Source organism: Neophocaena asiaeorientalis, unplaced genomic scaffold (genome assembly GCF_003031525.2).
Source record: "Neophocaena asiaeorientalis asiaeorientalis breed wild unplaced genomic scaffold, Neophocaena_asiaeorientalis_V1.1 scaffold87, whole genome shotgun sequence".
Taxonomy (NCBI): Eukaryota; Metazoa; Chordata; class Mammalia; order Artiodactyla; family Phocoenidae; genus Neophocaena; species Neophocaena asiaeorientalis.
Genome location: NW_020175432.1, coordinates 1,829,990 through 1,854,138, shown reverse-complemented (window position 1 = coordinate 1,854,138; position 24,149 = coordinate 1,829,990). Strand labels below are relative to the sequence as shown.

Sequence of the window (24,149 nt, the reverse complement as noted above, 5' to 3'; positions counted from 1 at the left end):
ATCGGCAGGCGGACTCTCAACCACTGTGCCACCAGGGAAGCCCTCACCAATCGTTAACAAATACAACATGTTAATGACAGGGGGAAGGGCAGAAGTGTCAGGAGAATACGGGAACTCTCTGTACTGTCTGTTCAGTATTTCTGTAAACCTAAAACTGCTCAAAGAAATAGAGTGATTTATGTCATTATATTTAATAAAATTTAACTATTTAAGTTACATACTTAAAATCATTTAATCACTGCAAAATCTTATTAAAAGCAGAAAGAAAGCAAGCAGAGTCTTAGACCCCCAAACCCAGAGGCGCACACCCCGGGCCCTTACGCGGCCCCGGCACTCACCAGGTGACGACCGTTAAGTTATGTTCTGAGACGTGGATGCATCTTGTCCTAAGACCCTGAGAGTGAGTGATCACTGCGATCACTTCCACTGCCCCCATGTCCAGAAGGCTCACCCACAGTGACACATCCGTGACTCCTGTGGGGTCTGGCCAATGGGAACACTGGAGAGGGCGCAGGAAGCTGGGGCATTTCCTCCCCCGCTGACTCTTAGGCACTGCCAAGCAGCCCCTCCTCTAGCCCGTCCCCAGCCCCCAGGTCTGAACTCACCTTGCTGGCCTCCTTCTACCCCATGGTCCTACTCCCTGCCAGAAACACCCCACCGTGAACTATTCAGTTTGGACACGCCATCCTTCTCTTTCTGGGACCCGGAGTGCAGACTGCCGCCCCTCCAGACATTGGAAGTACGTTAAGAGGACATCAAGGCATTGATCAGGCCTTGTTATTTTCTCTATTCTGATGCTTTGACACCTGGGGCCTGGCTGACCCTGGAGGGACTGCCCCCGCCAGGGCTGGCCGAGTCCTAGAGAAAGCAAAGGACTCTCCTACAAACACGCCTTCCAAATACAAACCAACCATTTCAGAGCCTACACCCGCCCCCCACCATTATCACGTTCTCACACTCAGGGCTACTCTCTCCCTGCCCTGATTACCCCAGGGCCAAGTACCAGACAACCAGGGCAGCCTTTATGCTCCCAAACTCTGAAATTGTTCAGACTAGGCACCCTAAGCCTGCTTACCCTGCCTCACCGGACCCTTCCCGTGAAAACCACGACAGACTCCTGCCTACACCCTCCCCTGGCTCCTGCTGCCTCCTGCTGAGCCATGGTGCCTCCCTGTGTGGCCCTGCATGGAACGCCAAGCCTCCTGTTTCTGGAAAACGTGAGTATAACTGCTTCCTCCATGGCCGTCATCTGAACGATAACCAAACCCAGGTGTTAAGGCCCCTCCGCCGAGCAGTCCCGCTCACCTCCAGCACCGGACCAGCACCGAGGATGGTCCTCTCGACGCCGCTGGCGTAGCCCTTCTGGCTCAGGGCGGTGAGGCAGTGGATCAGGAAGTTGGTGCTCTGCGTCTTGCCGGAGCCGCTCTCGCCTGAGATGACGATGCACTGGTTGACGTGCTTCCGGAGCATGGCGTAGTAGGCGACGTCGGCCAGCGCGAACACGTGTGGCTCCAGCTTGCCCAGCTGCTGGTTCTCGTACATCTTCACGTACTTGGGGTTGTAGATGGGGAGGAACTTGAAGGGGTTGACGGCCACGAGGATGCTCCCGGCGTACGTGTAGATCTTCTGCTGCAGGAAGCGGTGTTTGAGGTTCTTCAGGAGGTTCTCCTCGGTCAGTTCGGGGAGGTTGCACAGGTCATCAAAGTCCGCCTGAGGCCGAGGCAGGAGGCCACGCTCCACCAGGCGCCGGGCGGCCGTGGCCTGGGACACGAGCTGCATGTGCACGTACTTGATGGTCCCGTCTGCGTTGCGCTCCTGCAGCAGGAAGTAGTAGCCGTCCTCCTGGGGGTGCTCGTCCTGCGCCCGCCGTGGCCACAGCAGCACGCGGTGCACAGGCGAGTCGTTGGCATCCAGCACCCACTCCTCCCCGCCCGTCTCCTTGACCTCCACCAGCACATAGCGCTTGCTGCCGTCCAGCTGCAGGCTGGTGATGGCGTCCTGGATGACGTCGGATGTGGTGCTGTCCTTGGTGGCTGTCACGCGGCACGAGGCCTGGCACGGGGTCTGGCTCTCGCTGGTGGCCAGCTGCGGGTAGATGTGCAGGTGGTAGGCCGCCTGCCCCCGGTGGCCGGAGCTGCCCGCCTCTTTCACACTCATCCTGCCGGCGGCCTGGCCTCAGCATGCCTCCCGGGCTCGGGGCGCGCGTCCTGGAGCTGGAAGGGAAGGGGGTGGCAAAATCAGAAGGGCGAAGGTGGGGGTGGGGGGACACTGACATTCACCTCTGGACAGACAGCCTCAGACCCATGGCCTGAATCCGTGGGCTCTCTTGAAAAGCCAGAAGGGCCGAAGAGCCTTATCTGTCCTTAAACGTGACACTCACCTAAGGTCTGTGGCTCCTGCAGAGCGACATCGCCAGGCCCCTCCTGCCAAGATCAAACCCTTCCCCTGGAGTTTGCTCCATCCCAGGCCCCGTCCCTCCCCAGCAGCCTCTCAACCCTCAAGTCCAATGGCCACAACCATCTCAGAGCTCAGCCCTTCCTGGACTCTCCTCTCTTGACAGAACCTCCCCTGGCAGATCCCTAAGTGGATGAAGACGCAGCCCCATGGGCCTTGGTTATGTCCCCAAAACACATGAGGAAGGTTGCGAGAGGAAGGTTGGGATGAGCAAGACTGAACCTGCCCCGAAACTCAGGGACCTTGAAACTCCCGGGTACCTGAAACCCCACTGAGGAGGATGAACTCAGGGAGGGCCCCCAAAAACTCGCTCGAGAGAACTGCTCAGAGTGCATTTGCTTCCAGAACCCACAACCCCATTCCAATCATGACAAGAACATCAGCCCCAAATTGGGGGCATCCTGTGGGACGCCTGGCAGTCCTCCCCAAGACTGTGAAGGTCATGAGCAACAAGGAAAGACCAAGGAGTCATCCCAGGCAGAGGAAACTGGGGAGACATGATGACTCAATGTAACAGGGTTCCCTGGACAAAATGCATTTGCTCCTAAAGACATTTCGAGAAAGAGAAAAGGCAGCCAGTCCTGGCAACAGCTCATTTTGTGTCTTGGAGCAAAAGGCAGAAAGGCAGTGTGGGTCACGTGGGGGCCCACTGTGTGCCACCCAAGCGTGACTGAAGATAAAAAGATGAACGAGACCTTGGCTCAAAGCCCAGCGGGAGAAGCTAATATGCAAAAAATGTGAGAGAATATCAACCGTGAGCGTGAGAAGTTACTGTTCCCAAGAGCCAGAGAAGGCTTTAGGGGAACGGTAACATCTAAGAGGGGTTCTGAGGGATGAAGAGGAGTTCACAACGAAGCTCTGCCCATTCATGTACATACTGTCCACAGCTGCCTTCGTTGTATCAGCATAAGTGAATAGTCACGACACAGATTAGTAACCTTAAGACCTGGAAAGTTGAACGTACTTATTTTCCAGTCTTTTATAGAAACAGTATGCAGACCTCTGCCCTGGACAGAAGCATGACTCAGAGGCTGAGATGATCTGGGTTCTGGGAAACTGAGTCCCACAGCAGTGTTAGGAGGGTGGGGGATGGGTGAGGCTGAACAAAACCAGACATTATGAAGCTGCTACAAACAGGTAGGTAGGTGGTGGCAACAGGTAGGAAGGTTGGGGGAGATGGGAGTATTTAATTTTCTAAACTTTCCTCCAAATTATTAAGTAACTTTGGTATATTTCCTTCCAGTTTAATAGATGTTACATGTTTTAATAAAACCTGAATTGCTCTCAATGTGGTATGTTGGTACAGATGAACATTTCTCCGTGCCATGAAATACGCTTTGAAACATGATTTCTGAGTCCTTGGACGCACATCTTCGTGTCCAAGTCTGAGCATTTCCTTGGGATCAGTTCACTCATGTAGAATTAGCAGATAAATGGATGTGAACGTTGATAAGTGTCTTTTTTCAAAAAGCCACAGTATCCTGCAGAAAAATTCTGTGGGGCTCATCTACTCTGGAAACACTCCGGCAGTTTCTTTAAGTTAATTATATGCCTAGCATGTGACCCACTCCTAGGAGCCACTCCTAGGACTTAAGAGAAATGAAGCAGATGTTCATACAGAGATTGTACATGAATGGTCTTTTTTTCTATAATTAATTAATTTATGGCTGTGTTGGGTCTTTGTCGCTGCACGCGGGCTTTCTCTAGTTGCAGTGAGAGGGGGCTACTCTTTGTTGCGGTGCACGGGCTTCTCATTGCGGTGGCTTCTCTTGTTGCGGAGCATGGGCTCTAGGCGCGCAGGCTTCAGTAGTTGTGGCTCACGGGCTCTAGAGCGCAGGCTCAGTAGTTACGGTGCACAGGCTCAGTTGCTCTGCGGCACCTGGGATCCTCCTGGACCAGTGCTTGAACCCGTGTCCCCTGCATTGGCAGGCGGATTCTTAACCACTGCACCACCAGGGAAGTCCCTACATGAATGTTCTTAATGGCATTGTTTCTAAAAGTCCCAGGCTAGAAACAACCTGAACGTACACAAACGGGTGAATGGACGAATAAACCGCCATACAATGGAACATGACTCAGCTGTGAGAAGGGACACAACACAAACGTCACAACAGCATGGAACAACATGGAACAATCTCAGAATCTGTGTGCTGAGTGAAAGACAGAAGACGAAAAAGAGTAACTATAGACCCAGCAATTCCACTCCTAGGTATGGACCCAAAAGACTTAAAGACAGGGATTCAAACAGATACTTGGACACACACATTCACAGCAACCCTATTCACAATAGCCAAAAGGTGGAAACAACCCAAATTTCCATCAGCTGATGAATGGATGAACAGAATGTGGTCTATCTACAGAATGGAATGTTACTGATTCATGCTACAATGTGGATGAACTCTGAAAACATTATGCTGAATGAAAGAAGACAGAGACCAAAGGCCACATGTTGTATGAGCCCATTTATATGAAACGTCCAGGACAGGCAAATCCATAGAAATAGAAAGTAGACCAGTGGTTCCCAGGGTCTGGGAAGTGAAGAGGCGGGGGAATGGGGAGAGACTCCTGATGGACACAGGGTTTCCTTTTGGGGTGATGGAAAAGTTCTGGAGCTAGATAGAGGTGATGCTTGCAAAACATTACAAATATGCTAAATACCATTGAATTGTTCACTTTAAGTGGGTAATTTAATGTTATACAAATTTCATCTCAATAAAAATTTCAAGAGTACATATTATATGATTCCACATACAGGTGACCCTTGAACAACATGGGTTTGAATTCCGTGGGTTCACTTATATGCAGATTTTTTTCACTAAATATGTACTTTAGTACTACATAATCTGTGGTTGGTTGAACCCCAGGATGGAGAGCCACAGATATGGAGAGCCAACTGCAAAGTTATACATGGATTTTTTTTTTAATATTTATTTATTTGGCTGTGACTGGTCTTAGCTGCTGCACACAGGATCTTTTTTTTTTTTTTTTTTTTTCCGATTGCGGCTTGTGGGATCTTTTTTAGTTGCAGCATGCGGGCTCTTAGTTGGCACGCAGGATCTAGTTCCCTGACCAGGAATCACTCTCGGGCCCCCTGCAATGGGAGCATGGAGTCTTAACTGCTGGACCACCAGGGAAGTCCTTATACATGGATTTTTGACTGCGTGTGTATATGAAGGTCAGCGTCCTCAACCCCTGTGTTGTTCAAGGGTCAACTGTACGTAAATTTCTAAAAAGTGTAAATTAATTAGAGACAGAAAACTGATTGTTGGCCGCTTGGAGGAGGGGGACAGGGTGGGAGGACAAAGGGGTCAGGGAGATTTTTTGGGTGATGGATGTGCTCACTATCTTGATCGTGGTCGTGGACTCCTGGGTGCTTGCATGCGTCACAACTCATCTAATCACACACTTCAAATAAGTGCCATTTACAGTGTATTGATTACACCCAATAAAGCTGTTTAAAACAAAGCATGTGGATTATGAAAGGACCGAATTCCCCAGGAGTGCAACTTTTTTTTTTTGCGGTACGCAGGCCGCTCACTGTTGTGGCCTCTCCCGCTGTGGAGCACAGGCTCCGGATGCGCAGGCTCAGCGGCCATGGCTCACGGGCCCAGCCGCTCCGCGGCATGTGGGATCTTCCCGGACCGGGGCACGAACCCGTGTCCCCTGCATCGGCAGGCAGACTCTCAACCACTGCACCTCCAGGGAAGCCCAGGAGTGCAACTTTTAAAAACCTCTTGCTTTCTTTTCAAAATGCCCAATCCTCGAGCCCAGCCACCGAGTTCCTCAGATGCCACTGCGAGGAAACGGCTGGGAATCTATGAACTTGTCTGTGTTCAGAGGTGCCAGGTGGTGCTGCCCACCTGACCGTCCCCCGGAAACTATGAGAGCTAACTGCAGGATGTTCCTGGGCAGCCCCACAAGGCTGTGGAGGGTGGGTAGTTTATGCGCTTCCAAGCCTGGTGAGAGAGGCAGGAGCCCAAACTGTAGCTCTGCACCTTAATCAGGGCCACATGAACGCACGTGTGAGCTTGTGAACATACATGTACGAATGTGAGCACACGTGCAGACACAGACATGCGTGATTGAATGCACACTCTCACACGACTGTGCTCACACATGCACGCACACAAACATGGACACACATGCACGAACAGAATTTCATTTGAACACACCCACACTCACATGCGTGCACACACACACACACACGCACAGACCCAGGGCTTCAGGCAGAGCCTGAACCTCTGTGACACGCATTCATGGAGACACGGCTCACAAGCGCCACAACTTCTGGGGGCACGTTCCAGCTCAAGGACCAGGGGCTTTGGATGGTCTCGCGCCCAAGCTGCCCGGATGCAGGCGGCAGAAAGGTCGCAGGGATGCGCCTGCTTTCTCCTCCCAGCGGACACCGAGCTGGGCTGAGCGAGAAGCCATCAGGGCCCAACCACGTGATCTTGCTCGCGGGAGCCTCTGTCACCTGCCCTGACAAGGGTCTGGTTGACGCTGGGACAGGCTGAAGGCTGTATGGCCCGCTGAGCTCTGTGCTGCCCCACATCCTCCAGGGCTCGCTGATCATGAGGCAGCCTCGGAGCCCACGGGAGACTTTTACAGCTCTGGGCCCCTTGGTGGGAGGAGCAGGGGACTCCATACTCTTGAGACTGGGGGCCATGGGGGCAGTCACAGGTCCAGCCAATGCATACCCCACCCCCAGGCCAGGAGGAGGTACTAATAGATAAGCCTTGCTCAAGGGGTCTGCTGACCGCTGGAGCTGCACGGAACGGGCCGGCCAAAGAGAAGGGGTGGGGCAGGGTGGACACCAGCTGGGGCCCCTCACAGGAGTCCCCGCAGGGCCCACCTGACCCACCCTGCAGCAGCTGCCCCTCCAGCCATCATAGCCCACGTAGGCCCACCACATCTGCATCCTGGGAAACTCCACCCCTGCACCTGCCCGTGGGGCCCTCCCCACGCCCAGCCAGCCTCACCTGGGGTCCTGCTCCCCAGGGAGCCTGCACTCTCTTCTCAGAGCGGCTCCCTTTTCCCCCTTCCCGGGGGTGGGGGGGACCCTCCCACTGAAATAGCTCATGGGCCTGAACACCGAAGACACTAGTAAATCCTTCTCCAGCTCAGGGTCGAGTTCCCTCCTGGCTTCCACGCAGCCTGGAGCCGGTCCTTCCTGCTCGCAGCCGTCCCTTGGTCCACTATGCCCCCATGCAGTAGAAACCACTGCTCCCCTCTCCAGAGACGCCACCCAGCTCCTGCCAATCATGCCTTTCCTGGTCCTGCTCACTTGCTCTGCAGCCGTGGGGATCAGGTGTCACCTGGACCTGCCCCTGGAGCCCATCCACTCTGTTGCACTCCCCCATCAGGGGCTAAGCTCGTGCCCAGGGACGCCCACCCCACCTCCAGCCCCAAACACCCAGGGGGTTTGCTCCCTGCTCCTCCCACTGACCACATCCTGTCTGCTGTCCCCAGAACAGCCTTCTCTTCTCACCAGGAGGTCAGGAGGGCCCCTGAGGGACCCCTGTCTCCATCCTCTGGACCATTGCAGGGCAGCGCCTGGAAGCATTGGTCTAGGTGTGAGTATCCCAACACAGGGCCCCTTGGGGACGCCCTCTGGCCAGCGCTCAGCCCCTGGCCATCAAGGCCCATATAGCACAGCCCCCCGCGGGTAGACTGGCTGCTGCAGGGAGCAGTTCTTGGACGTACTCTGGCTGTTCCCCACCCAGCCAGGCCCAGGCTTGCAGGCCCCCTCCAGTCACAGAGAAGCTGCCCAAAGCCCCCAACCCACAGGGGGAAGTCTGCTTCCCCCAGCCCGGGCTGCATCCCCATGAGACACTGACCAGGCCGTCACCACGGGCCTGGCACCCTGCCCTCCCCTTCCCTCCCCTGCATCTCAGACGGGGGCCGGCCCCACACTGCTGCCTCCTTCCAGTGCCATCCGTGTCCCCCGTCCTCATCCTCAGGTTGGAATGCCCCTCGGACCCCTCCGCCAGATCCCAGGCAGCTCTGTTCCCAATGCGGATGTACCCTCTTAGACCCAGAGACTCCTCATTCTACACGTGGCGCCACTTGAACCTAAACACTGGGCTGATCTGATCCGCTCTACATCCTCACTATGAAGGCCCCCTGACCCCTTCTGCCAAAGTGACTTCTGGAGAGGCCCACCCAAGTGAGAGGTCTGCCCGGAGCAGCCTGAGAAGTGCTGCCTCAAAGCATCCTCACTGGCACCGAGGATCAATATTTTTCTCAACCCATGGCCATCAGTGGGCACAAAAGAGCATTTTGTCACTTATAACCCTCTGTCAGGCTGGGTTTTTTGAGAATTCACTGTATTCAGTAACGATTTTTCTGTTTCTGGAAGCTGTTCGTATCAGTTGCCCTTTTTTCCCCACTGAACCATGCCTACCTAGCTCATTGGTTTGGAGGCGCTCTTTGTATAGGAACGGTATTAACTCTTTGCGACGTCTGATGAATCTAATTCATACAGATTTACTTTTGCGTACGGTGTTTTTTGATACAAATGCTACGTTTTCCAGGCAGTCAGATCTGTGGGTCATTTCTTTCATGATGTCTATCGTACATTCCCCTCCCAGAGCTGGGGAGCATGGAACTACACTCTGTATTCCTCTCCCTCCCTGGACTTACTCTTTACATTTCAGTCTTTATCCATCTGGAAATTATACTGGAGGGTGTAAGAGTTTCCTAGGGCTGCTGTGACAGAGTACTATAAACCAGGTGGCTTAAAACAAGAGAAATGTACTGTCTTGCATTTCTGGATGAGTCCAAAATCAAGGTGTGGGCAGGGCTGGCTCCTTCTGGAGGCTCTGAGGATGAAACCATCCCATGACTCTCCTGGCTTCCGGTGACCCTTGGCCATTAGGAGTAGGTGCATTACTCCGATTTCCTGGCCCAACGTCACATGGAGGCCTTCTCTGTCTCTATGTCCTCCTCTCGTCTTATAAAGACACCAGTTATTGGATTCAAGATGAAGCCACCTTGAGATCTTAACATCCGCAGATGCCTTATTTCTAATCAAGGTCACATTCTGAGGTTCCGGGTGGAATGAATTTTGGGGGACACCAGTCAACCCGGTACAGTGTGGGAAGTGCAAGGAGAATCCAGATGGTCTCCAAAGAGTGAAGCAATTGTTTTAATGCTTTTTCTTAAAGAATCTGTCTCTCCCCAGACCAGGGAGGCTCCTTTGTTAAAGATCACACGTTAAGTTATGTTACACACGCGGGTCTGCCTCTGGGCTGTTGCTACCTGCGTGGTGCCATACTGTGATTACCACAGCTTCCGGGAATGTCCTTAAACAGTGACATCTCTCTTGGAGGAGCTCAGATGTTTTCTCTGGCTTCTAAGCACGTCTTCCTCACGGAGTCTTAACAGAGCCTGAGACCTGGAAGCCAGTCACGTTGTGGCTTAAGGTCCTTTCTACAAGTGGATGTGAAACCTGCACCCCAAGAATCCCCAGACTGTGTCTGGAATGAAAGGAAGCAGGTCTGGGACTGAGGAACTGGGGGCCCTGGGTCCCCAGGGGGCACAGCTCGGCGAAGTGGCAATTGCACGCTGCGGCCGTGTGTTGGGGGCAGCAGGTCCTGAAAAGCCGTGTGTCTGTCTTTGAGCCAAACCGCCTCTTCAAATGCCCCGAAGTTAAAATGCCTGTTCTGCCTTCTGACTAATGCTCACGGAAGCACACGCAATGTGAACAGGAAGCAAAACCCGTCCCTAAACTGATAGGATCCATCTACCTGGAACTCATCGGAGAACTATGCCCTCATCACAAAATGGAAACCAATCTGTCAGACTATAAAATTCCTGTATGAAAGAGCCAAAAAGGTGGAAGGGAAATGCCCATCAAAGGATGAGTGGATATGGGACTTCCCTGCTGGTCCAGTGGCTAAGACCCCGAGCTCCCAATGCAGGGGGCCCGGGTTCGATCCCTGGTCAGGGCGCTAGATCCCACATGCGTGCTGCAACTAAGAGTTCGCATGGTGCAACCAAGAGATCCCACATGCCGCCAAGAAGATCCTGCACGTGGCAACAAAGATCCCGAGTGCCGCCACTAAGACCCGCAACAGCCAGAAAAAAAAAGGATGAGTGGATAAACAAAATATGGTCCACCCACCCAGTGGAATATTACTCATCCATAAAAAGGAATGAAGTGCTGACACACCCTACAACGTGGATGAACTTCCAAAACATCATGCTGAGTGAAAGAAGCCAGATACCAAGTATGATCCCATTGACGTGAAACGTCCAGAATAAGCAAATCCACAGAGACAGAAGGCAGATGAGTGGCTGCCAGGGGCTGGGGGAGGGGAACGGGAGAGACTGCTGATGGGGACAGGGTTTCCTTTTGGGGTGATGGAAACGTTCTGGAACTAGATAGAGGTGGTGGCTGCACGTCACCGTGAATCTCAGTGTTACTAATGGCCAATCTTCTGCGCATGATAAAATGAATTCCCGCTGAGAAACCTGAACGTTGAAAAACGAAAAAGGCTTTTGCAAACGCCATACTGGTGTCCTTTCAGCGCCTGGAGGGGATGTGAGCCTCAGTTCAGGGCCTTTCTCTCATGCTCTCAGAGAAAGGAGGCACAGGGAAGAGGGGGAGGCCACCAAAAATTCGGCCCTCGGGATGAGTGGACAAATGTGAATGAGCCGCTCTCCAGGCCCGGCCAAGGTCTGATGCGTGGAAAAGTGAGGTTCTGCCGATCAGCTTGGCGAATGATTTGGAATTGGCTGGAAAATAAGGAGGACGGGGGCCTCCAAAAACTGTAGCATAGCCGCTTCGTTTATATAAGGCCATAATTTGAAGCCACATGTTTATTGGATGAAATCACCCTCAAGTTAAAAGGAGAAGGCCGGCGTTACAGCAGAGTCAGTTAGGAAACACCGTTTAGAAGTCAGCGCGTTCCCACTTTTCCACACGTGTTTCCTTGAGCCTGTTGGGATTTTTTAAGGAAATGATCACATGAAGTTATTGGAAAGATGGACATGCTGAGAAATAGCTACAAAAGAAGTATGTTTCTCAGTCTTGGCAGCTCAGAGCTGGAGAACAGTTTAGGGTTTAGGTTGGGTGAGGGGGGGGATGCGGCCACAGGCCACGGAATGTCCGGAGCCCCCAGAAGCTGGAAGGGGCAAGGAAGGGTCTCCCCCCGGAGTCTCTGGAGAGTCACGGCCCTGCTCATGCCTTGGTTTTGGACTTCTGGCCTCCAGAGCTGCAAGGGAATCAATTTCTATTGTTTAAGCCACTGAGTTTGTGGTACCAATTTACGGCAGCCCCGGGACACGAATCCAGGGGTCTGGTACAGAAGATACTGGATGCTCTGATTGAGGCCATGGTCAGGAACGGCCACCACCTCTCTTTTGCCTTACTTAAATATCCCTGGAGAAGCCCATCCCAAACACCTTCTCATGACTGTCCCTTACTTCCCTAATTCGTCCCCCTAGGCCTTCCAGTCTGGCCCAACCGGTCTGAGTCCTAGAGAAGGCTCTTCCTCCAGGCAAGTGCTGGGGCAGCCTGGTCCATTCACCTGTCCCTGAGGCTGATCCCTCTCCTTGGGGTCTGCGGCTATGTCCCCAACGAGGCTGTCTTCTTTCAAAGTCTGTCCAGTCAACAAATGTTTCTCCACTGCCCACACCCCACCCCGGGCCAGGCCAGGCTGGCAGCAAAATAGAGTAAGAATGTGGCAGTGTCTGGCCTTCAGGGAACTGGACAAATCAACCCACCAGAGAAGAGGCATTTCCAACAGCAATAGTGCTTTGGACAGGAAAAATGCAGTGTGTCATGCAGCAGCTTTCAACGGGGTGGGAATTGCGGCAGGCAATTCTGCCCTACCCCATGGGACAGTTGGCAATGGCTGGAGACATATTTGGTTGTCACCACTGGGGGGGGGGAGGGGAGGTACTTCTGGCATCTGGTGGGTGGAGGCCAGGGATGCCGCTCAACACCCTACAATGTGCAGGACAGGCCCCCACAGCAGAGAATGATCTGGCCCCGGACGTCAGCAGCGCTGTCCTGGGGACAGAAACTGACCGGAGCAGGGTGGTCACTTCGGATTAACCAGGAGGCAAGGAGGCGCTCAGAGGAGATAGTTGCCGAGGCCTGCGCAGTGAGACAGGATGGATGGGCTGAGCTTGGCGATGGCGGCTCAGGCGAGGGCGGTGAGCGCCATGGGCAGGGGCAGCTGGGGCTGGCCTCAGAACAAGGGGACCAGTGTGGCCGGCAGGAGGGGGAAGGGCCGAGGTCAGGAAGGTCAGATCCCACAGGGCCTTGTGAACATGGGAAGGAGTCCGGATTTTCATGCAAGTCTGATGGGGAACCCTGGCTAGTTGGAGACAGGGAGGACCGAGACATGAGTGACATCAGGAAGGGATTAGCCAAGCCTAGTGTGGCAGGCAGACCGGGGTGGGGGCAGGTATCCAGCGGCTCCTGCAGGTGTGGGCTGGGGGGACTGATGGTGATTCGGGTCTGGCCTGTGGGACACAGGTAGGTTCCGGTTACAAGGGGAAGGCAGAGCCGCAAGGCCCTGTGGGGGGCTGGGCTCCGGGTCCTTCCCTGTTGACCGGTAGGCTCATAAAGACATGGAAAGTAGCCTGGGAAGTGGGTCTGGGCGGGCAGAGGAGAACCCTTTGGGACCCTCCTCTCCAATGACACGGTCCACCTGTCATCATGCCCTGGTGGAAAGCCACCTTGAAAACCTTATACGGGCAGAGCTGCGGTGGCAACACATAAACGCCCTGCCTGAGACCAGATCGAGCGGCTCCCAGAGAACAAGGGAATGCCGCTTGGCTTTTAAAGGCAGTTCAGATCCCCAGGTAGGGCTCTGGAGGCTGCTGTGCCAGCCTGGTCACCGGGGGCTGGGTGGGACTCTTCTCCTAGGGGACACCTGGCAACGTATGGAGACAGTTTTGGTTGTGACAACTTGGGGGGCGGGTGCTACTGGCATCTGGTGGGTGGAGGCCAGGGACGCTACTCAACACCCTACAATGCACAGGACAGTCTCCACCACAGAGCATGATCCAGCCCCAGACGTCACCAATGCCAAGGCTGAGAAAGCATGCTTTCAATAAATAAGAAAAATGTTTGCACACTTCAGGGTCTCCCCAGGGCCTCACAGGCACACAAGATGCTAGCATGATTCCAAGCCCACGTTCACCTGACTACACAATATTTAGAAGGAGGGACCAAGAGAGGGAGCTGGCCTTGTGGGGTGACTGCCCCAGCTGTTGGGGCCTAGGGCCACCTGTCCCCGTTCTGGTCACTTTCTCCACTCCAGATACCCTGTTCCTTAGCTTCCCCACCTTCATCCTCTCCTCTCCCTGCTAAACCAGGGGGCAGACTCCCTTGAGACCACCAGGAGGAAAGGGACCAGCCCCCTGAGGGTCTAAGGGCCAGCCTACGCTCTTACACTTTCTTTGTGTCACGCGTTCTGATAAACAGCATCTCCGCGTGACAGCCAAGGACTCTTGGTGATCTTCCCAAGCAGTGGCCTTGGACCCTGGCATGCTTGTCAGGAAATGAAAGCCCCAGGATCTGAGAAGCAAAATCTCAAAGTCTCCTCTGGGCTCACCAGGTTCCGTCCACCCTCGAATGGGACGGAGAGGCTCTGAGAGATGAGTAGGAAGATCGTGGCAAAGCCCCGGGCGGTCCTGATGCTGACCCTGTCCTGTTTGCGAGGAAGCAGCAGCAGTAGCAGCGGCCTTGCAGGCAGATGACCACGCCAGGGCTCTTGGGCTTTCCTCTCCCTCCATCAGCCAGCTCAAGCCAGGCCCAGGCTCCTGTTCCAAGCTCGCTGGTGCCGGGTACTTCACGGCCCTCACCGGGCTGATAAACTGACTTCCGTGGACATGACTGCTGGCCGGACATCTGTGCTCTGAGCAGAGAGATGAGGGCTATTCCCGCTCCCTGAGAGCCAAATCTGCACCTGGCTTGTTAACGCTTTTTTGCGGAATGACTTTCAGATTTTCCAGAAACTTCTTTTGTCTCATCACCTGTGGCAGCAGCCGGTCCCAAAGTCACTTTGTTCCATGAATGGGTTGTTTTTGGACTCCCCTCTTGACCCTGGCAATACTGAGGACACGGACCCCCGTACACCCCAATTATAAATCTTGGCCGGCCCCTGGGTGGGCACACACTGTCTCCCAGGCCTGGCTCTAAACACACCCCTTGTAAAGTCCCATGAGGTCTGCTCCTCCCAAGTCCTGTTCTTGCCTCTCTATTGTCACCTCAAGAATAAGGACCTGTGCAAGATCTGGAAAATTCCCTAACAGGGCACTTCCGAAGTTGACATGGCCAACCTGCCTATCTACCCTAAAATGTTTATTTAAATGAATGAGACAAAACTAAACGAACTTTTTCTCTCTAAGTACCATTATTTATTGATAATTCCCTCACTAAATAAAAATGAAATCTGTCTCTTATGCAGTGTTACAGCCTGAATTGTGTGCCCGCCCCCAACCCCACCAATTCATTATGTTGAAGTCCTACTTCCCAGGACCTGAGAATGTGACTGTATTTGGAGACAGGGCCTTTAAAGAGGTGATTCATTCAAAAGGAGGTCATTAGGGTGGGCCCTGATCCAAAGGGACAATCGGACACGGACTCACACAGAAGTAAGGTGAAGACTCACACAGACGTGAAGACTCAGGGAGAAGACAGCCGTTGACAAGCCAAGGAGGGAGGCCTGAACGCATCCTTCCCCCGTGGCCTTTGGAAGGCACCAACCCTGCCCACACCCTGATTTGGACTTCTGGCCCCCAGATCCATGAGACAATACATTTCTGTTGCTTAAGCCACCTAGCCTGTGGTACTTTGCTACGGCAGTCCCAGGAAATTGCACACGCGGCAGTGACAGTCATGAAATGCTTGGAGCTGGCTTCCCTCTCGCACACACAACCCTAAGAAACGGGGCAGAACTGGGATGTAAACGAATGAGTCAGGCCAGGACAGCTTATTCATTGCTCCGACTAAGCCACGGGCTGAACCCTTGAATCACTACTTTATTTATCATCGGGGCCCGGGCTCAGACTCTCAGCGAGGAAATGAGTAGAACCCAAACTCATCGGCTGAGTTTTTGAGACATGCCTAATCTCCAAGGCCCTTTCTGGGCCAACATGAAAAAAAGCAAGGAGGTGAAGTGATGGGCTCTGCACCTCGGCCGGCAGTGCGCTGGCTTGTCGGGGGCCCGGCGGTGCTCAGACAGAGCCCTTTGTTCTGTCCCTCCGTCTCCGGGACGAGGGCAGAGAGAAGGGCCTGTCTTGCTCGGCGGGGAGGCCGAGCAGGGGCTGCCTGGCACAGTTGGTTGGGGATGCTGGGTGCACAAAGGGCTGGTGGATGGGGACTGGGGGGAGGGCAGCCTCCAGAAGGGGTCAGACGGCCCCAGAATGTGCGGTTTCCTCCCCTGGAGTTAAAGCAGCAATGTCATGGTCGGGGAACAAGCAGAGGAGGACACGTGAACAGCAAAACTTAGTCTGTGCTTGAGGACAGACTGGCGTCTGGAGCCAAGAGGGCAAATGCGAGAAGATAACATAGCTTCAAGAGCCACAGTGATCTGGGGCTACCTCCAAAGTAGCTCTTTGAGAGGAGAATCTGATACCTCTAATCTCGGAAGAAAAGCAACAGTTTGTTCCGAGACAAGGACCGTTCCTGCAGAAATCCAGGTCAGTGGGAAGACAAAGAAGAGACAGACAATGGCATCTGCTGTGCCAGCGAGGGATGACGGCCCCAGCTCACCTCCTCTTCCTCCTCTGCTGAACATTCTCAGGGCACGTTCTCTAACTCCCCCTCAGTCCATTCCCAGTGGTGTCTCCTTTTTATCAGGACCCCAGATTAAGAACCGAGCAGATGGCAGAATTCAATTGCTGGCCTCTTTTCCCCACGCCTGCCCTTGGTAGCAATTTGCTGGGAGCCCAACAAACACCAAAGACCCACTGAGGCAATGGTGGGCCTGGAGCGGGAACCAGATTTTACTACAGAGCAGTGCTCCTGTCCCCCAGGGGACACACAGCCATGTCTGGGGACATTTTTGGTTGTCACAACTTGGGGTGGGTGTGTACTATTGGCATCTCGTGTATGAAGGCCAGGGATGCTGCTCGACATCCTATAATGCACGGGGTAGCCCCACAGATGACCCGGCCCCAGATGTCAATGGTGCTGCAGTTGAGAAACTGCTCTAGCAATTTGTTCTTCGCCAAAGTGAGGTTACTAATGATCCTCCGTACTTCTAGAAAGCACAGGGAGCCATGTCTGAAGTCGTCACCTGCCTGAGCCTAGTTTCTATATCGAGAAAATAGGAACTGCAATCCCCTTGCTGCTGGTTGGCAGAATAAAAGAGTTGGGTATAAAAGCATCTATCACAGAAGATGCTCAATAAAGAGCTGCACATGGACGTGCTTCTGTGGTTCCCTCTTCCCCACTTGGTTTAACACCTCTGTATCCTTCAAGGCTTGGCTTAGGGCCAGCCACCTCTCCTGAGGAAACTTGCTGGAATCCCCCATGCCCTGAAGCTTGTGCTGGTCGTTCCTGGTTCTGTCCCCACAACTTCTAGTGCCACTTCTGTTGCTGCACTGACCAACTACTCTGAACTCCATTATTCCTGCTGGGGAGGGCGGCCCCCTAGAATGTCCCTCCCCCAGGGCACAAGGGCTCATCTCTGCCCCTGGGACCCAGCCCACAGCACCTTGCATGATCAGCCCTTGCTTCACTGAATTCTGGGTCCACCCAAAATACACAACTTCAGGGAGACAAGGAAAGGGAAGCTTTATGTTAACAAGCCTCTGTTGGGGATAGAAGATGGATCCTACAGTGAAACAGAATGCGGAGATTCCGAAGTCCCCACCTGCTTCACCAAGTCACAGGCCTGGACCTGAGGGAGGGTCTCACCCAGGGATTTCCAGCCAGAAGGATACAGCTGAAACCCTGGGAACAGGTATGATGTGCAAAAGCACATTTGGCACTCCAATTTCCCACGTGGAAGATAAGGAAGCAGTAAGATAATCATATTCAGATATAAACTGTAGGACGGAAAGCCCAACAAAAGTGGGATCACCACGGTGGGGATTCACCTGTTGGGGGCTGCATAAAACTAGACAGGGCTGTGTGCTGGAGACACCAAGGCTGGGTTTCAAAGTTGCAGAACACTGATTAGGCCAATCCATTCATTTTGCAAGTAAAGAAACGGACAAAGAGACTTGACGGAGGTTAGGACCCCCAACACAAGACCCTCCAAGAGAGCCTGCTTGGCCACGCTCCTGGAGGAAGGAGACAACAGCAGGGCTGTGTCCCAGCCAGGGCAGGCCCATACGCAGAACCTGCATGAGGCATGACTGTGGGCTCTAATCATGTGTTCTGGGGCAAGCGCAGCTGAGAGTCTTGCTTACAGAAGCTTCCATAAGGGCCAGAACATTCTGGAAGTGAACGGGGTGGTTATCTTTCTGTAGCCCTCTTTACATTCAAGCTATCCAGGCTCGTGTCCTGAACGCACTATAAACCCAGGCTCCTTGGCCCTTCTAGCAGGTCCCAGACGAGGATCCCCAGGGTCGGGAAAGAAGAGAAATTAATGCTGATCAAAACGGTTTAGAGCAAGGCCCTCCCCAGAGCCAGGCCCATCAGACAACTTTCCAGCTGCCCATGTCACCTCCCACTGCTCCTGGATACCTTAAGCGTTTGGAGACTCCAAGACCAGAACATACCTCAGGAAGGTAGGAGCTGGGACCCTCCAACTGTAAGACACAATGTCCCCACCAGCTCCCACCTCAGACAAAGAGGTGTGGGAGAAGCTTTCCCTTAAAGACTCCTGGCCTACAAGGCGCCTGCCTGCGGCTACCGTGCCTCTCCCAGGCTGAGCTCACAGCCACCGGGGGACAGATTTCCTGTATGTCTTTTTACCCATTTAAGTCCAAGGATGCAACTCGGAGGAGGTGGTGACAGCCTAGCACATGCGGCTGTGTGCGCACCCACCCCCGCCCCCTCTGAAACCCAGTTCCGGCCCCATAGCTGGGGTCGGGGGGGGGCCCAAGAGCTCCTTCCTTGCTCCCTAGAACCCCCAGGCTCTAGCCAGTCTGCTCTTAGGAGGACAGTGTTGGGTTTTCAAGTCCTGAATACCGCCCAGAAGGCGCTGAAACTAGCCTGGGTCACCCGGCAGTTGGGGGTGAAGTCAGGGATAAGATGAATCAAGAGGGTAAGACGGGCCCCAAATCTTCATGGTCTGCACCCCAATGTCTGAACGGGGCCATTCTAGTCCTTTCCTTTCCTCCCCTCCTCCCCAGGCTCTCCCTGGACCAGACCTCACTTCTTGCCATGGCTTCCATCCCCCTTCTGCCTCCCCTCCCATCCCCCATTTCCCCTCTTACCAATTCGGCCGGCCACCGCACCAGTGGGTTCAGAGCCCCTCACATTTACTGAGCACCCACTGAGTCCCAGGCGCTGCCCTCCCTCAGGCACCATTCTGGCCCCGTCACCGCCCCCTGCCGCTGCTGGGCGAAACCAAGTGTGAGGGGAGGACAGAGAGACGCGCGAGCAGGAGGCGCCCTCTCTGCCCACAGCCACGCTCTACACGGCCCGAGGCCACCCCTCTTGTAGCTTCGCAATATGGCCTGGTCGGGGCGGGGGCGGGGGGGTTCGACTTGAAGAGCCGGCCTTTGAGTTGAAGGCGGGAAAATGGCGGATACCTCGGGGCGTGGTGCTGGGTGAGTCGAGGCACCGTGGGTCTGGATTTATGGGTGCCAACTGGAGGGCCCTGGTCGAGGGCTGGGGACAGAGGGGCAGCAGAGTTGGGGAGGGAGGGTCCTTGGGGTGAGTCCGGATCTGACTCCTCCAAGAGCCACCGAGGATGCGCAAGTTCTGGGAGGTGGGATGCGGCCTTGCGCATGCTCGGGAGCTTGGGCTCAGGACCTTAGGGCGAGTTCGGGTCCCTGGTCAGCCGTTTCGATCCGGGGCGATGTCAGGCGAGTGGCTTAACCTCTCTGTGCCTCGCTTTCCTCCGTCGCGAAACCGGACTGTTGACGCCGCCGTTCAGTTTTGTAGGCCTAGTGTGAGGCTTAAGAGCGTTTAGAATAGTGTCTGGCCCCTAAGTGTGATCCGTCGCTATTACGATTACCGCTTTGTAGTGGATAACTGCTGGACCACTGAAGTATCTCCTTTCATTCTCCCACAGGCTTTTTTCTATTCTCCCCATTTACAAAGGAGATGATGGAGGCTTAGGGAGGGAAGGTCATTTGCCCAAGGGAGACTTCGAACAATGACCTGGTGCCGGGCGTGATTCCTGGGCTTTGTTCTTTCTGCCGATGTTTATTGTGTCTGTGCGAATTAAAATTTAGTGGGCCATCTGAAATCACTTGTTTACTCCACAGCCCCTTGACCTAACTGTGAGATTGACGTTAGCCTCTCCGAGGTTCAGGGGAAGTACTTGAGGCTGGAATATATGTAGTGACACCCCTCCCCCACCCCGTGTCCCTGCTGGTTTGGCCTTAGTCCATTTGGTTTGGCTCCAGAGCCCTGGCTCAGACCCCAGAGGGAATCCTTGCTCTGTCTGTTTCCAGCTCTGAGACTCCCCAGGGGTGCTCTGTATAAACCTTGGGTCCTTGTCTGGAAAACAAAGATAAAAGCAGGCTAACAGTCAGGTATTTGTAGGGTGGGGAGGATTCCATGAGGGAGTAGAGCAGCTGGCACCCAGCCAGCATTTGTTAAGTTGCCTCTCCCCACTGTGGCTTGGAGGTGCCCCCCAGCATGGCCTGGGTCTCACGTTGGAGTCCCCAGAGCCCACTACACAGAAGATGGCTGCAGTGAGCTGAGCAAGGGGACCACCACTGCTGTCTCCAGTGGAGCCCATCTTGTGACGACAGCAGGATTTACAGCACCCAGACCCCTGCCTGGCATCCCGCTCGCCCAGACTGGACACCTGGAGGCATCCCCGACTCTCCCATACCCACTGGCTGACTAGTCAGTGATTCCTACTTCATGGGACCCTCTTCTCTATCATGTCAGGCTTCATTCTTTTTTTAAATTGAGGCAAAATGCACATCACGTCAAATGAACCGTTGTAAAGCGAGCAATTCGATGGCATTAAGACATTCACAACGTTGTGCAATCACCACCTCTACCTAGTTCTAGAACATTTTCATCAGCCCAGAAGGAAACCCTGTGTCCATTTGCAGTCCCCCCCCATCCTTCATGCTCCTCAGTCTGCTCCTGGTAACCACCAGTCTGCTTTCTGTCTCTGTGGATTTGCCTGTTCTGGACATTTCATATCCATGGAATCATACACCACGTGGCCTTAGTGCCTGGCTTGTTTGACTCAGGATAACATTTTTGAGATTAATTCGTTTCAGCATTATCAGTACTTCATTCCTTTTTAGGACTTAATAATATTCAGGGTCATTATTTCTTTTTTATTTATTTTTGGCTGCATTGGGTCTTCGTGGCTGTGCGCAGGCTTTCTCTCGTTGAGGTGAGCAGGGGCTACTCTTCATTGCATTGCCGTGCGCGGGCTTCTCACTGCAGTGGCTTCTCTTGTTGCGGAGCATGGACTGTAGGCGCGCGGGCTTCAGTAGTTGTGGCTCACGGGCTCTAGAGCGCAGGCTTAGTTAGTTGTGGTGCACGGGCTTCATTGCCCCGCGACATGTGGGATCTTCCTGGACCAGGGCTCGAACCCGTCCATGTCCCTTGCATTGGCAGGCAGATTCCCAACCACTGCACTACCAGGGAAGCCCCAGGGTTCGTTATTTCTTGACAGGAGTTTTGCAGCAGACGTCCGTCCCACGCTCCCGATCACTCTTTCACCATGCCAGGGGTCCCCCAACCTTGACAGTGTTGACATCTGGGGTGCGATCATCTCTGTGATGGGGGCCGTCGTGTGCCTTGTAGGGTGTTGAGCAGCATCCCTGGTCTCTACCCACTGAGCCGATAGCAGCCCCCTCTGTTGTGACAATCACCGGTGTCTTCACACATCGCCAAATGTCTCCTAAGGGTCAGAATTGCCCTCAAGTGAGCACCCCTGGGTTATTTGTCTGACAAATATTTGTCTGTCTGTCTGCCAGGCTGTGAGAGACTGAATGTTTGTATCATCCCGCACCCCCTCCTCAAATTCAGTCTTCTCCAGCTAAGCCATAGGGCTGATCAGTTCCAACTTCCGCATCATTCTGCTCTGCGCCTGTGCCCTTGGTCTTGGTGATCCCTGTCTGGGAATATCCTTCCTCATGTGCCTGAGCAAATGGTTCTTTGTCACTCACCCCCAATCCCCACCCCTTTACCTGTCTGGAGTGCTCGCTCTTCACGCTTTGCCTGATGGGAAAATGCTGGTCATCCCTCTCAAGGAAGGAGCTTTGTCTGCGTTCACCTCGTATCCTCAGTGGTATACAGCTGACACAAAACGCCCAACGAATTAATGAGATCGAGACCTTTGAAGTTCGGCAAAAATGCTCGCTCTCCTCACGTAGGTGTTGTCCCCAGGTGACGGGGCTGGGGCTCTGTTTTCCTCCTGCCATGGAGGTGGCCCCACCTCGCAGAGATGGGCATGGGTGGTGGGTGCTGGAACTGGGCTGTCCCGAGGAAGCCCAGGTTCCTGGCTGGCTTCCCTGAGCTTTCTATCCAACCTGCATTAACAAGACCCCCGTTTTCCTCTTTTAGGAAGCCTTCTGCAGGGGGTCCCAGTACTCCTAGCGGTGCTAAGACGAGAGGAAGAAGAATACAAGGTGAGTAAAATTGGAATCTACCTTTTGAAATGGAACCCACTGGAATAAAAAGTGATTTTTTCTTCCCCCCCCCAGTAAGTGCTTTTGGAGAAGATAAAAACAGACCAGAGCAGGGGAGCTGGGGCTTTACCTCCTTCTAGTCACACCTTTGGGGACCCCAACTCTGGTTACCCAGCCCTGCAGCCAGGGGTGTGGCAGGACCTGGTGGGGGTCATCTAGGGCAGTGGGCCCTTCCGGCCATGGGTGTCACGGGTTGTACCCAGGGCTCATCACTTGGAAGTGTGGGTGAGGAGAGTGTGAGCTGAATTCGTTAGGAAACATCAAAGTCTGTTTCTTCTCAGTAAGCGCGTCAGACCCTTGGGGGTGCCCACACATCCGATGTCTACCTGTGCGTCCGGGGTCACTGTCAACAGCCCCCCTTGACTCTTGGCAGTGCCCAGTTTGGGGCTGTAGACCCAAGGATCTCCCACGTTGGATCTCAAGCCTCTGTTAATGATGAAGTATTTTTTTATGCCTGTGCACTAGTGCAGGTCTCAGAGAACTTGGAGCAGAATTCCAGTTCCAAATGACTGGAGGTTTATATGTTATAGCATCACAGCATCGCTGGATGATCTGGTCTGTAACATCTGTTATATTTACACAGGGTCTAGTTCTTGGATGCAAATTATATCCTTCATTGTAACATTGCTTCTGTGGAAAATCCACCACTGTTGAAAACAAACAGGTGCCTTCTAGTTTTCCAGAAACTTGAAACTGCTTTTCAACTGTGCAAGGAACCCAGAGCCTCCTTCCTACCCTTTGCTGATGGTATTAGAAAGACCCAATGCAGGATGGTCTCCCCACTCTTGGAACTGGGGGTGTCCTTCGCCCCAATCCTTCACTGGACATCCAGTGGCAGACCCTAGGTGGGGCTCGATTCTCTCCCCTGGACCCCACCTGGTCCTGGCCTCAACCCTCAGGTGCCTCCTGCCTGAATGTCTGAGCCACTTGCCCTGCAGGCACGGCTCATCCCTGCCTGGGGCACGCCCGGGGCAACCAACACCTCCGTGTCTAGCTCCAGGCAGCCTGTTAACTGTGGTTGTACCTCTTTTCCACTCAAGCTTGTGGCTGCAACCCCCATCTAAAGAAAGATGCAAATCCGGGCATGAAGGTAATATGGTTGAAATCCCAGTCTTGGGACTGAACTGTCAAGGCAGGTGACACTGACCACATCACTCTCTCTAGTAAAAAGGGAGACCCCTGAGCTCTGGGGGCACCTAGGAAAAGTGCAGACTCGTGCATTTGACACATTGCTGAGCACCTCCTCCCTACGAGGTGGTGGAACGTGGCAGCAAGCAAGACAGACAAGAATCCCTCCCCTCGGGGGGCTTGCCACCCCGGACACAGGCGGTGAGTCAGGAGACGTAAGGAGACACAGCGTATTGGACAGTGACAGTTGCTGAGGATAAAACAGCAGGATGGGGGTAGCTTCTGGCCTAAGGGAGGGGCTGGGCCGAGCAGAGTCGTGAAGGTGGCAGGGGTGGCATGTGCCCGCTGGTTGGAGGAACAGGTGACACGGGACCTGCAAGGTGTCTGGAGGCACTCACCCTTCACCAGCTAATGGACCCGGAAGACAGCCTGCTGCAGCTGCCAGAAAGCCAGTCAGCCTGGAGGACAGAGTGTCTCAAGAGGGAGGGTGCAGGGCTTCCCTGGGGGCAGTGGTTGAGAATCCACCTGCCAATGCAGTCGACACGGATTCAAGCCCTGGTCCGGGAAGAGCCCACATGCCACAGAGCAACTAAGCCCGTGCGCCACAACTACTGAGCCTGCGCTCTAGAGCCCGCGACCCACAACTACTGAGCCCGTGTGCCTAGAGCCTGTGCTCCACAACAGGAGAAGCCACTGCAATGAGAAGCCCGCGCACCATAGCGAGGAGTGGCCCCCGCGCGCCGCAACTAGAGAAAGCCCGCATGCAGCGACGAAGACCCAGTGCAGCCAAAAATAAATAAATAAAATAAATTAAA

General features: G+C 54.0%; 2 protein-coding genes across 15 annotated transcripts in view; one reads left to right on the top strand and one right to left on the bottom strand.

Annotated features, from left to right (window-relative positions):
• The window catches only part of MYO9B (myosin IXB), a 72,448-nt gene extending 70,237 nt beyond the window's left edge, over positions 1-2,211 (bottom strand). For all 10 annotated transcript variants that reach the window (XM_024767519.1, XM_024767525.1, XM_024767522.1 and 7 more), the window contains exon 1: positions 1,306-2,211. In XM_024767519.1, coding sequence (XP_024623287.1) covers positions 1,306-2,157 — 852 coding nt within the window. In that variant the 5' untranslated portion in view covers positions 2,158-2,211. The remainder of the gene's footprint in view (positions 1-1,305) is intronic.
• Positions 2,212-19,080: 16,869 nt separating this feature from the next.
• The window catches only part of HAUS8 (HAUS augmin like complex subunit 8), a 21,908-nt gene continuing 16,839 nt past the window's right edge, over positions 19,081-24,149 (top strand). For 4 of the 5 annotated variants that reach the window (XM_024767669.1, XM_024767670.1, XM_024767668.1 and 1 more), the window contains exons 1-2: positions 19,089-19,143; positions 22,082-22,146. In XM_024767669.1, the coding sequence (XP_024623437.1) occupies positions 19,115-19,143; positions 22,082-22,146 (94 nt within the window). In that variant the 5' untranslated portion in view covers positions 19,089-19,114. Of the gene's footprint in view, positions 19,144-22,081; positions 22,147-24,149 lie in introns of all 5 variants that reach the window. The other variant, XM_024767671.1, reaches the window with a different exon arrangement.